General features: G+C 30.2%; 1 protein-coding gene across 1 annotated transcript; it reads left to right on the top strand.

Annotated features, from left to right (window-relative positions):
- Positions 1–3,377: 3,377 nt before the first annotated feature.
- Positions 3,378–8,891, top strand: LOC125859147 (protein CRABS CLAW-like). The gene is made up of 7 exons (XM_049538858.1): positions 3,378–3,547; positions 4,178–4,306; positions 4,403–4,490; positions 5,214–5,262; positions 5,777–5,852; positions 5,971–6,027; positions 8,721–8,891. Exons 1-7 carry the CDS (start codon positions 3,419–3,421, stop codon positions 8,889–8,891), a joined length of 699 nt encoding a protein of 232 aa, XP_049394815.1. The 5' UTR covers positions 3,378–3,418.
- Positions 8,892–13,864: the final 4,973 nt, after the last annotated feature.

Below are 13,864 nucleotides of genomic sequence, written 5' to 3'. Positions count from 1 at the left end.
AGCTTTCAACCAAAATGAGTACTTCTTTTAAATAATAAATATGTCATTGTATGATCTATTTATTACTCATTCCTTTTGAATTTGTTAATCTGATTTTGATCTAACACATAGTTTACGAAAGTAAATTAGATTTTCAGAAAAAACATTAAGTGACACTAGAAGTTGTCCCAGATTTTCAAAAAGACACATTAACTTTGCGTGCGTCCTATTACCCCACAAAACATTCAAAATCACAATAAATATACATTTTTTACACAATATTTCCACTTTGGACAAAAATATCCTTCGAATGTGCAATTTCTTAAAAACAAAAAGTCGGACCCATTATTGATGTATTGAAGGATGCTTTGGTAATTTCCTATGATGAATTCGTTTTGTTTGTTTCTTTTAAATTTATTTTACTATACTAAATAATTGTATAAAATACTATGAATCACGATAATTAATTACTTAAATATTTAAAAGATATAAAAATATATAAAAGATCTGATTGACTCTTCAAATTTTACCGGTGACACATAAATTGGGACGACAAATGAAATAATATGTATTATTTGAATTTTTTTTAGAAAGTACTATAAATTGGGACAAACGAAAAAAATTGATTGAATCTCAACATTTTTTTAGTACTACATAAATTGAGAAAGAAGAAATGACCTCTATTATTTGAAAATGACATAAAATTATTACAAATTATACAATAAGAATTAACAATTTAAAATTTTAAAGACTTTAATGCTTTATACTTTTTCTATTTCCACTTTGGACAAAAATATCCTCCCAATATGCATATTTTTTTAAACAAAAAGTGAGACCCATTATTGATGTATTCAAGGATGCTTTGGTAATTTTCCTATGATGAATTCGTTTTGTTTGTTGTTTAATTTTTTTAAAATAATTGTATAAAATATTATAAATCACAATAATTATTTACTTAAGTATTCAAAAGATATAAAAATATGTAAAAGATCTGATTAACTCTTCAAATTTTATCAGTGACACATAAATTGGACAAATGAAATAATATATATTATTTGAAAATTACTTAGAAAGTACAATAATTTACAGTAATTAACAATAGAATATTTGAAAGACAAAAAAAATTGATTGAATCTTGAAATTTTATTAGTACCACATAAATTGAGAAAAAAGAAATAACTTTTATTATTTCAGAATTGCGTAAAAGATATTACAAATCATACAACAATAATTAGCAATTTAGAATGTTAAAAGACATAATTTTTTTTTTTTACCATAGTTAATAATAATTAAAAATTTAAACTATTTTAAATTAATATTAAAGTTTGATTAACTTTTTAATTTTGTCTTTATCACATAAATTGAAACAAAAAATTATACATATTGGGCCCGGTCTAATCAATATATATATAAGAAAACCAAAATCACAACAATATTAATTTCTTTGATGTTAGTGGAAATTTATTTGCCCTAAATATCAAAAGAAACAAAATATAGTATAGGTTGATTAGATAAGCTTTTATTTGATGGGAGTGGCAAAGGGAAAAGCTTTACATAAAGATGCTGCACAGTATCTGTTGAAATCTGAAGGGACAATTAAAATTTATTAAATTCAAAGAATCAGAGTAGTACTATAATAATTATTGCATATCCAATGTATTGTCTTCTTGTGATTAAATTACCTATCTTTCAAGCTAAATTCAAAATGTCCTTTTGTTAGAATGAGAGTTTTTTCTTTGTTCGGTGTTCAATATTTGTATTACAACTCAACTTGGTTCAGATATTATAAGGCTCATTTTTAGGAGAGGCACTCCCTATACATTTTTTTTTTATTCTCAAAAACTTAAAATTAAGACGTCTAATTGAGATTGAAGCATCCCACTACAACTCTATGGTTACATAATACCAATTATTGCTTGCTTATACTTGTCATATAAATTCATTTAATTTATATTTAAAAAGTGATAAAATGGTCCTTTATGTTCGAGAGTAGGTTAAAATAGTTTCTTTTAAGTATTCGCTGAAAATTTTGGTCTTTTAAGTGTACACAAAAATTAATTATTTTAGTCTCTATCCAACATTTAGCGATTTGTGTTTACTAAATTTGACAAAAACAGTAAAACAAATATTTTAATTATAAACATCAAAAAAATCACATCAAATCCTAAAATATGCAATACAAAAAACTGTATTAGACACTAGATATATATTTTTATAAAAAATAACACAAATTACATCTCAAAAAGTTGGATCAGATTTTTAAAAAACTACAAAAAGTATACTTCTAGGCTCTAAATATGAGTTCTTTTTCATAGTTTTTCTAGATCATTTTTGTCATTTTTTCTCAAAATCAACTTAATTTATATTTAAAAAGTCAAATTGCTTTATCCACACTTCCATCAGCATCTATAAGGAAGAGATTGCCATTTTCTTCCTAAATCAAGGACACTGACATTAATTCAGACACTAGCATAACACATCATATAATACCAAGAACCTTTGGTGAATAACCTAAAGATATAATTCCATATTATAATGTTGTCACAAGAATTATCATGCTTCTTGACATTATCATATATTATGTATTTATTGACTTGATATAAATATTAAATGCATATAATTTATTTTTTAAAATCGAAAAACCAATGTGTACACTTCATCTTTATCAAGTTAATTAAACATTATTGCATGGTAGGACCAATTTTTGAAAAGACATACTCCTTACCATTAGAAGAATTATATATATATATATATATATTCTTGGTCTGTTTCTTTTGTGATAATCCTAATACTTCCGCGTTTAATTTATGTGATATATTTTTTATTATTATATATTGAAAAAAATTAACATACTTTTACATGTAAAAATAATTTAATTTTAGTTTTCCAATTAATTATTAATAAGAAGCTTTCATAGTCACATGAATGTGTGATGTATTTAAGCTCAAGAGTTTCAAAAAAATATAATTTAACATCTAAATGATATAGCAAGTTTAAGATTACACATTCTAATTTCTTTCTTAAGCTAGGTGTTAATTCAAATTATTACTCTCTTCGTGAATCCACTTTTATTTGTTCATTATATTACAAAATAGATATTTCCTTTTACTTATATAGTTTAAAAACTCAATAAATAATTTATAATTCCTAATTTATTCTTATTATAAACTATAATCTTTTTCCGAAATATTGACTATATATAAATGATGGTTTAATAAAATTGACGCTATATTTATTATTTCATAAAGAATATGTCAATTTAATACTAAACAAGTAAAAAATGAATATCTATTTTTGAGGGATAATCCAAAAGCATCAATCTAGCTGGATACAAACCCAAAAACCCTATATGATTTGCCTTCTATTTTACTCTCATCTTTGAACTATTTATATATATACTCTTCAAAGTCCAAAAATATATACTTATCTACTTATATATATGTCTTCCTCTTCTCCTATTTCCTCTTGTCTCAACTTATTGGAATCTGCTGATCATAAAATTAACTCCATGGATCCTTCTGAACATCTTTGCTATGTCCGTTGCAGCTTCTGTAACATTATTCTCGCGGTACGTACTATTATTATTTTATTTAACAGACATATCTCGTTGAATCGGTCTTTTTTCCTAGTAAAGGGCAATGGAATAGAAAGACATGAAAGTTCAATAGAAAGCTACTATGATTGTTTCCTTCTTATATATATGATTTGACTTTTATAATATATAGCATAAGATAAGAGATAACAAATCTATTTTGTCAAATCACATGCTATATATACAACATAGTTATATGTAAAACTATCATTTCTCTCATTCTTTACTTTTCAACATTCTATTTTTCATCATATATACACAATACACGTGCAAATGCAACACACTCATATTGTCAATATTTTGTGTGTTTTTTTTTGGATTTAAATTTTTATATATTGACAATGTAAATATACTAACAAAGTCATTTAAAAATAGTATTTAAAAGATAAATACTCATAATAAATTAAATTAGTAACATGTTGTAGAGGTTAGTCATAGGTAGTGACGAAACTAAAATTTTAAAATATACAATGAAACTAAGATGATTCAACAGCTACTATATATACATACAAAAATATTTTAAAACTTTTTATATATAATTTTATTTTTTATACTATCGATACATATATTTTTTAAGCTATATATGTTTTTTGGGGTTATATATAGGTGGGAATTCCATGCAAGAAGCTGTTGGATACTGTGACAGTGAAATGTGGGCATTGTGGTAATCTTTCCTTTTTAAGCAGTAGACCTCCACTTCAACCACAATTTTATGATCACCAACCCATTCATCAGGTAATTATTATTAAATTAATTTATTTAGTTTACTTTCCATTTTTATTCATTTTCTCAAAAAAAAAAAATTGTATGTATTTTTATTTTTTGTTAAAGCATCAAGATTTATTCAACAATTTCAAGAAGGGACAGTCTTCATCTTCAAGTGAACCATCATCTCCAAAGGCACCTTTTGTTGTAAAACGTAAGCATATATATATATACTTGTCTTCCTTTTGTCTATTTGTTGGGTTGATTATAATAATTTATAGATGACACTTAACATTTTTATTTTGTTGTATACCAAAGTTTTTAAACTATATTTTGTAACATAAAGAATCACTCAACTTTACTTAAATATAGTCGAAAATGCCACTATATTATTTCTCGTCATTGAACTTTGCCCCAAAAGCACACCAATTAATTTACTAAACAATTTATTTTTCAAGTTACTCAACTTTGCCTAAGAGCTACTAGCAAATAAGAAATTAGCGATTGATAAAATTACGTAGTTGAACAACAAAATATTCATGTTAATCTAATTTAGTTATGGGTTAGCAACAAATTATAAGAAAATTTAATTAGTTAAGAGTTATTTAGCAATAAATTAATTGGAGATTATCAACAAATTCCGTAACTAATTTCATGTTTTTTTAGTAATGTTTTATATCATATAATAAATTGTATCTTTTATCTCCTTGTAATGACTTACTATAATATTTAGGAAAAGTTGAGTGAATTTTTTCATTTAAAAAAAAACTAGTATCGTAATTTTTGTGATATTCTTTTTCTGTTACAAAATATAATAAAATGATTATAACTATAATAAAGTAAAAATTAAGTGATTATCGATAAAATCAACCTCTCTGTTTAGCTTATAATATAAACTAATTATGATATTATTTTTTGTTACTATATATGGTTGAAGCTCCTGAGAAGAAGCACAGGCTACCATCTGCCTACAATCGGTTCATGAAGTAAAACATCTTCTTTTCTTTTCTCATTCAGTTTGTTTCTTTATATGCTCATAAATTATATTCCCTCCATCTCAAAAATATTTGTTGTTTTTACTAAAAATATTTTTCTCAAAATAATTATCATTTTAGATTTTAGAAGTTTAAGACAAAAAAGTTAATTTTCTTTATATTTAGTCCTTAATTACTTAATAGTAATTGTTTTTCAAAATTACAAACACCTCAAGTTTGACTGATAAATGAAGTAATTATGTAAATGAAAAAAAGATTATAAATAGGTAAACACGTCTTCTAATCAATATTTTCTTAAAAGCAAGTGTTTAAATGAAATATACTACAAGTTTTTTGACACGAAATAAAAATAAAGTAAAAAATTACCTCTTTTAATCAATAATTTTTTGAGTATGTAAATAAAAAATACGACAAATTTTTAAACACGATGGGAGTATATGTTAAGTCCTAAAATCATGATTATTTATTAAAAAAATTATTCTTAATTTATTTGATTATTATAAAGGGATGAGATACAGCGTATTAAAGCAGCACATCCAGAGATTCCACACCGAGAAGCTTTCAGTGCAGCAGCTAAAAATGTGAGTTAAAAGAATAATTTAAAAAAAAATAAGTTTACTGTGTTAATTATTTTTTGTAGCACAGATAATAATATATAAGCAATATAATATAATCTAATAATTAAAATTGTTGATATAGTGGGCCAGGTACATTCCAAATACTACAAATGGAACCTTGGCTGAGAACAACAACAATGTAAGATTTTTTTTTTTTCTATTATTATTATTTATATCCTTATTTACCAATCAGTTTCTTGATTATATTTGATTTGTTACTTTTACGTGACTGTTTTGTCTTTATTATTACAAGTTAAATGAATTTGAGTATCATTTTTTAAATATATTAAATTGTTAACTTGTGTAATTTATAACATTTTAGATGTTTCTAAGCAAATACAAAATTTCTATTCAAATACACACTGAAAATTAGTTAATTTGATCATTATACTCTGAAGTCTGAATAGAGGGAGTAGTAATTCGTTTTTGTTTTTTTAATTAATTGATTATATATATATAATATATATGGTGAAATGCTTGTCTAACATAATAATTATTCTTGATTTATTTAGGTTTAGCGTTGGAGGAGTGAAGCAAAATTTGGGATTTGTGGAGATATTCTACTTGCATTGGAAGAAAATTAATATTTAAGATGGTTGACTTTAATTTGGGGACCTTTTTAATTATATATTAATATCATGGATGATTAGTCTCTAATGTTTGCTACATTCAACTTTTGTACTGAAAAATTTATCCCTATGATATTATTTGCTTTCTAGTTTTTATTTATCCTGCTCATTTGGATTAATCATTCTACCTTCTTTAATCTCATATTCTCATTTTCTCCTTTTAGTTAAGCAAAACATCTCTAAAACTTGAAATGAAATTTACGTTTATTTAGCTTGCTTAGGATAATATGTAATCACTCTTATTCTTTTTCACACATTCATATGATCATATATATGCGATGTTCATAAAAATAGAAATAGTAGCAAGAATAGAAGTCCAACACAAACTTCTACATTAATCATTTTTGTTTAAGACAATAATTATTCGAATTTCTTCTAAAGACTCATTCAACAAATTGAGGAAACAACATTAATCTTTTGTCTTTGTCAATTAAATCTAAAATTGAGAGAGAAGGTAATACTAGTTTATGTCAAGAAAAGAGAAGATCTCGCAATGGAGGGGGTGCGATCTTAGTTTGTGTTGCTTCCAACGAAAAGTTATACTAAAATTTAGAAAGGATATATAGGTAAAATGTTAAAGTCATTGTTATATAACAAGAATAAAATAATAATTTTAATACAATCTCATTGGGTTATCGATTTAATTAACTATTAACAAAAATCATAAATTCCGAAACTGAACCGATAACGTGATAGTAGTTTTTTTTTTTTTTACAAAACCGTTTAAAAATCATTAACTGAATTAATAACCTAATAATTCCAATAAATCAATAGTATTCTTATCGATTTGATTTATCGATTAAATTGGTTTTTGCACACCCATATAGTAGTAATAACATCCGAAACATAGCTATCTATACTTCTAAAATGTATATATCACATGTATTTCTATTACTATTATTATTATTATTTGCTTTAAATATGTATTGAAGTACGCAGCTCCTAGAGCATATAGGAAGGAATAAGTATATAGGTGTCATGATCCAAAATTAGACGTGATCTTCATTATTCAATGTCGTTTATGTGTAGGTTCAATACCAGAGAATAATCACAGTTGAGTCATCATAATACTTAATTTATAGACTAGAGTTCAAGAGGAACTACTCATTTGATTCGCACCACTAGATTCTGAATCCCTTTATTTATTTTTTGTGTTTTCATTCAAGATAGCTTGTAGATTTTCAAACCTTGTACTTGAAATCTTAGATGTTCTTGAATTGGTGACACCAGATCTTGGGGGTTTCATTTATTTCACTTTGTTTGACTTGAAATATGGAAATTTTATTATAATAATAGTTTAATGGAGTCTCCTCTTTCTAATCATCTAAAGTGGATTTGTAAAAAGAATGAGATTCACCTACGGACAATGGTAGGTGTCCTCATGGCCTAATATATTTTTGGGTTGTGAAGTATTGCTTCCCAAATTTCTTTATCATTATCTTTATATTGGATTAGGATATAGATCATTTTATAAAAATAAACCAAATTTCTTTATCATTATCGTCCTAAGAATACAAACGCTTCTTTGTTAATGAATGTGATAATAAACCATCTTGTAACAAATCGAAATCCTCACTATATTAATAAGGGCGCTAGAACACTATTACAACTTTAAGATTCTAATTGCAATAATCAAACTACCGAATTATAATGGAAATACTGAAATAACAAGTAACTAAGGATAGAGATATGAATGGAGATAAGAAACTTAGACTCTAGAATTGGGGATGAGAAACGCAAAAATTGCCTTTGCACGTAATTCATACCATCCCCTCTCATAGTGATGCCATGTTCTATTAACAATACCCTTAGTGTGGATCCCAAATTATCCTTTGTGAAAGCCTGACCTTGTTGCTTGTATTGGGCCTACTTGTCCCAATACCTATCCATGCGTGATATACTTGTTAGTATCGTTATTGGGCTGGGGCTGATTCATAATGTAGAAATCTCACGTCTAGGATTAGAGAAATCAATGATTGTATTGATGATTATAATATTGAGTTGCATGCTCCTTATATAGGAGAAGAGTTATATTCTAGTTATACTAGGAAACCAATTACAACACAATTATTTACATGAGTAGTATTGTATTATAACTCAAATACCTTATCCTAGTCGACTCCTGCAATATACAGTAGCTTGTTGTACATAGCTTAGGATTTAGTAGTCTAGTCCTAGTATGACTCTAACTCTAACTCGTCAGCCTGCTTCAATGGACCTGTTCCTTCGACATGTTTCATCAGTCTTCAAGCTTCATTCAACACTTCCCCTCAAGCTATTGAGTGGAGGAACTGTACCTCCTAGCTTGCTGCAAAACCAGAGAAAATCTGTTTTGTTAAGGCTTTGGTATGAATATCAGCTAGCTGATCCTTAGACTTCACAAATTGAGAAAGAATTTGTCTCCTTGCCACTTTCTCACGAACAAAATGATAGTCTATTTCAATATGTTTGGTTCGAGCATGCATTACTGGATTAACCGTTATGTACAAGGCACTCATGTTATCACAGTACAACGTAAGAACATATCAAAGGACCACTCTAAGGTCATGAAAAAGATACAAAATCCAAGTCATTTCTGTAGAAGTGGAGGCTAGTGCTCTATACCCAGCTTCAACACTCGATCGAGCTACTGTAGTCTGTTTCTTGGAGGTCCAAGAGATACAATTTGCACCTAGGTAGATGCTATAGCTTGTAGTTGATCTTTTAGTGGTGGTACAACCACCCCAATCAGCATCTGAGTAGCCATACAACCTACATGGAGACTGTGAAATAATTCTGAGTCCAAAGTGTAGAGTACCTTTGATGTACCTGAGAATCTTTTTTACCCCTTGAAGATGTCAGTGTTTGGGCTTTGCATAAACTGGCTTGCTAAATTCACAGCATTAGTGATATCAAGCCTTGTGAGGGTCAAATACTGAAGGCTCCCTACTATCATTCTGTACAGGAAGGCATCTACAAGACTTCTCACGACTTCATGCAAACCATGCTTCTGAGCCAAATGAGTGGCTACAGCCTTGGACAAAGTCATCCCTGTCTTAGCCAGCAACTCAACATCATACTTGCTTTGATTCAAGTGAATTCTTTCTTCGAAATACTTCACCTCAACTCCTAGAATGAAGTGTAAAGGGCCAAGATCTTTCATAGCAAACTCCTTCTCAAGTTGGAGAACCAACACTAAGACATGAGATGGATTACTTCCTGCGACAATAATGTTATCCACATATAATAAGAGAAATATTTTTCCTTTGTAAGTTTGCAAAATAAACAAGGAAGGGTCAACCTTACTACAAATGAAACCAAGGTGTAAGAGATGCATGCTAAACTTATCAAACCAGGCTCTTGGTGCTTGTTTAAGACCATACAATGTCTTTTTAAGTAGACACACATGTTGAGGATATTGTGGATCAACAAAACCAGGAGGTTGACTCATGTACACATCCTCTTGTAGGAAGCCATGGAGAAAGGCATTTTTGACATCTAGTTGTCTAAATTCCCACTTCGAACTGACAACAATGGATAGAACCACCCTAATATTTGTCGCTTTAACCACAGGACTAAATATTTCTTCAAAATCTATCCCTTCAAGCTGCGAGAATCCCCTTGCCACAAGTCTGGCCTTGTATCTATCTACTGTCCCATCAGTTTTTAACTTTATCTTGAACACCCATTTTGAGCCAACCAAATTTATACCAGGAGATTTGGGCACCAAAATCCATGTCTTGTTAGTATGCAAAACATCAATTTCTTCCTGCATTGCTGCAAGCCAATGAGGTGACCTTAGTGCTTCCTTAGTAGTACTTGGTTCTCTCAAAATTTATGTGCTGCTGCGAGCAACAAGTGACAAGTGATGGCCCTTCGCCTTGTGCCTAGTGATCATATGATGCCCTTGTGGTGCAGGAAGTACCTCAACTGGTACATCAACCAAAGTAGTTGACTGGAGTGTAGCATTGTCAGATTGATGGTCAACTGGTACATCAACTAAAGCAGTTGTTTGATGATGCTCATTGGCTGGACCTATAAGTGCAACTTGTTCCTCACTGCTACTAGCAGATCCAAAATCTGTAACTGGAGTTTCAATACTACTGTATGAATCACCACCTTCGACCTGTTCCTCAACATCTGATCATGCGCCTGAGAGGTTAATATTACTCTTATCATCAAGGAGTATATGAGTTGTAGCAGCATTATCACTAGTAATGTGTGGACTAATAGCCTATACTTCCCCTGAATCAGACTTATCATGTGCCTGCAATTTAGAAAAAGATTCAACAAAAGTAGCAAGATGAGGTGAGACATCAACAATAGTCTGAGATTGCTTTGGAGACACATAAGGTAATGTGTTTTCATCAAATACAACATGTCTGGATATGTAAACCCTTTTTGTAGGGGAATGATAACATCTATATCCTTTGTGTAAGATGTTGTACCCTATGAACACACAAGGGTAGGTCTTTGGACAGAATTTGTTGCTACCCTTGATATATGGAAAACATCTACATCCAAACACTTTTAGGCTCCTGTAATCACGTTTTTCCCCATACAACTTAACAAATGGAGTCACCATCTTTAGGACTGAGGAGGGCAGTCTATTAATGAGAAATATTGCAGTGAGGAAAGCCTCAACCCAAAGAAACAAAGATAGATTAGCATGAAGTAGTAAGAGTTAAGCCAGTCTCCACAATATGCCTATGTTTTCTCTCTACAACTCCATTTTATTCAGGTGTGTTAGGATATGAAATATATCTCACGATGCCACAATCTTCCAAATGCTTAATGAAGACTGTTTGGATAAATTCACCACCTCCATCATACTGAAAAATCTTAATTTCTTTAGAAAATTGTTTTTTCACCATTTTTTGGAATTTTAGAAACACCTCAAAGAATTCAGATTTCTTTTTCAATGGATAAATCCATGTATATCGTGTGATCATCAACAAAAATAACATAATATTTCATATGTTGGGAAGATTCGACAGGAGCAGGTCCCTATAAATCACAATGTATTTTCAATAAAGGCTCTTTCTCAATTTTATTTCTCAAACCAAATGAAAGTTTACAACTCTTTCCCAACTGACAACTGGAACAAACAGTAGGCATTTTATTCCAACTACTAATATTGATGCAACTATTACTATTTAAAACTTTTAAAGACCTCAAACTAGGATGTCCTAATCTAGTATGCCATATGTTATTCGACGTGTTCCAATCGTGTGCAGTAGTCAAAGCATAGAGATTGTTATCTTCCAAAGCATAGAGTCCATTCCTTTTAGTTCCCTTGGCCAGCAGTGTCCTTGTCTTCTTGTCCTTTACAACAAAGTTAGTTTCATCAAATTCAAGAGTGCAACAATTATCCTTTGCAAGCTTACTAACTGAGAGTAAATTTTTATTAATCTTAGGGACTACAAGAACTTCTTTTAACTTTAGACCTGATCCGGATATGTTTCCAAGATGTGTTATATCTAACTTTGATCCATTCCCAATAATGATTTTATCTGTTCCATTGTAGCGTTTAAGATTAGTTAGGATAACTGAGTTATGTGTCATATGACTACTTGCTCCTGAGTCCACATACAATGTGTCATCAGTAGTGTTTTGTAGATTAGTAGCAGTCAATGCTTGTGATAGCTCATCTGCGGCTTGGTAAGAGTAATCCCACCTGTAAAAATTCTTAGGAGCAGTATAGTAATTCCTACCACAGATTTGACACGCATCAATATTGTTCCTCTCATGACTTTCACTTGAAGAACTGTTCTGAGGACCTAGTTCGCTTCTGCTGTTATAAGAACATGTTCCTTGTCTAGCAGGCTTAAAGCCTTTTCCTCTAGAATTGAAATTATTGTTTCCTCTTCTTTGAGAGTAGTTTCCTCTTCCCCTACCTCTTTGGGCAGAGAATGCCATGTTATGATTTTGTTGAGACACTTATTCTTCATCCTCCCTCATATCAAAATCCCTGAGAGCATTAACAAATCGATTAAGAGTAGGATATGGTGTCTTACCTAGCATGACAGTCCTGAAGGTCTTGTACTTAATACCTAGACCTCTAGCAAAATTAATCACTTTGCTATCTTCATCTACAGACTTGTGAATGGCTGCAAGGCCATCACATATGCCTTTGAATTCCTTAATATATTCGCCAATAGTTTTGGTTACTAGCTTCACACTTTGCATTTGTTGTTTGAGCTGGAACTCCTTATCTTTTGTTGCTTGAAGATAAGCTTCTTCCAAGCATTCCCACATCTCTTTGGCAGTTGAGCAGCCTATGATCAAGTACATGTTTTCTTCTGTCAAGGTGCCTGAGATCCAACTCCTTAGCAACACATCCTTCTCCTTCCAGTCATCAGCAATGTTGCTGTCTTCTGCACCCTTCTTGCCTGCTACAGTTTCCTCAGTAGTCTTTCCAGTGGAACATGTATCTTTAGGTGGTTCTGTGATGAGGTAGGTTAATCTCATCACTTGAATCAATTGAGACATTTGTGTCCTCCATATAAGATAATTCGTTGGCTTAAGTTTAATGGAGCAGGACGAAATAAGATGATGAAGTGAAGAGGTCAAAAGAGTGTTGGTAGAAGGGGCCATTGCGATTCGATTTTGTGGTTGTTTTGGTTTTGATCTAATATGTTAAAGAGCGGAAAAACTTTATTGCTCTGATACCATGTAGAAATCTCACGTTTAGGATTAGAGAAATCAAGGATTGTATTGATGGTTATAATATTGAGTTACAATCTCCTTATATAGGAGAAGAGTCCTATTCTAGTTATACTAGGAAACCTACTACAACACAATTATTTACATGAGTAGTATTGTATTATAACTCAAATACCTTATCCTAGTCGACTCCTGCAAAATACAGTAGCTTAGTTGTACATAACTTAGGATTTAGTAGTCTAGTCCTAGTATGACTCTAGCTCTAACTCATCAGCCTGCTTTGATGGACCTGTTCCTTCGACATGTTTTACACTACTAAAAAAACAGTGAATACCGACCTAAAAATTTCCGACCTCAAATGGAGGTCGGTAATTTCCGACCTCCGGAGGTCGGTATTTACAAGTAGTCGGTTTTTATGCAAAATAAAGCGGAAAAACCAAATTTCGACCTCCGGAGGTCGGAATTTTTCCCGAAAAAAATGAATTACAATAAAAATACCGACCTCATGAGGTCGGTATTTTTTATATTTAATTGAGAAAATAATACCGACATCAAGAGGTCGGTTTTTATTGTAATTCATTAAAAATTCCGACCTCAGGAGGTCGGAATTTTTTCTCAATTAAATATTTTATAATTCCGACTTCCGAATGTCGGTAGTATGTAATTAAAATACCGACCTCATGAGGTCGGTATTTTTATTTC

Source organism: Solanum stenotomum, chromosome 1 (assembly GCF_019186545.1).
Source record: "Solanum stenotomum isolate F172 chromosome 1, ASM1918654v1, whole genome shotgun sequence".
NCBI lineage: Eukaryota > Viridiplantae > Streptophyta > Magnoliopsida > Solanales > Solanaceae > Solanum > Solanum stenotomum.
Note: the sequence above shows the minus strand (reverse complement) of the source record. Positions and strands in the feature narration are given on the sequence as shown.

What these genes read in the sequence shown, in the direction of transcription:
- LOC125859147 (XM_049538858.1), top strand. Translation starts at nt 3,419, where the DNA reads ATGTCTTCCTCTTCTCCTATTTCCTCTTGTCTCAACTTATTGGAATCT. An exon ending in GGCACCTTTTGTTGTAAAAC is followed by an intron (nt 4,491 to 5,213) that starts GTAAGCATATAT and finishes ATATGGTTGAAG; the next exon opens with CTCCTGAGAAGAAGCACAGG. An exon ending in TGGCTGAGAACAACAACAAT is followed by an intron (nt 6,028 to 8,720) that starts GTAAGATTTTTT and finishes CTAACTCGTCAG; the next exon opens with CCTGCTTCAATGGACCTGTT.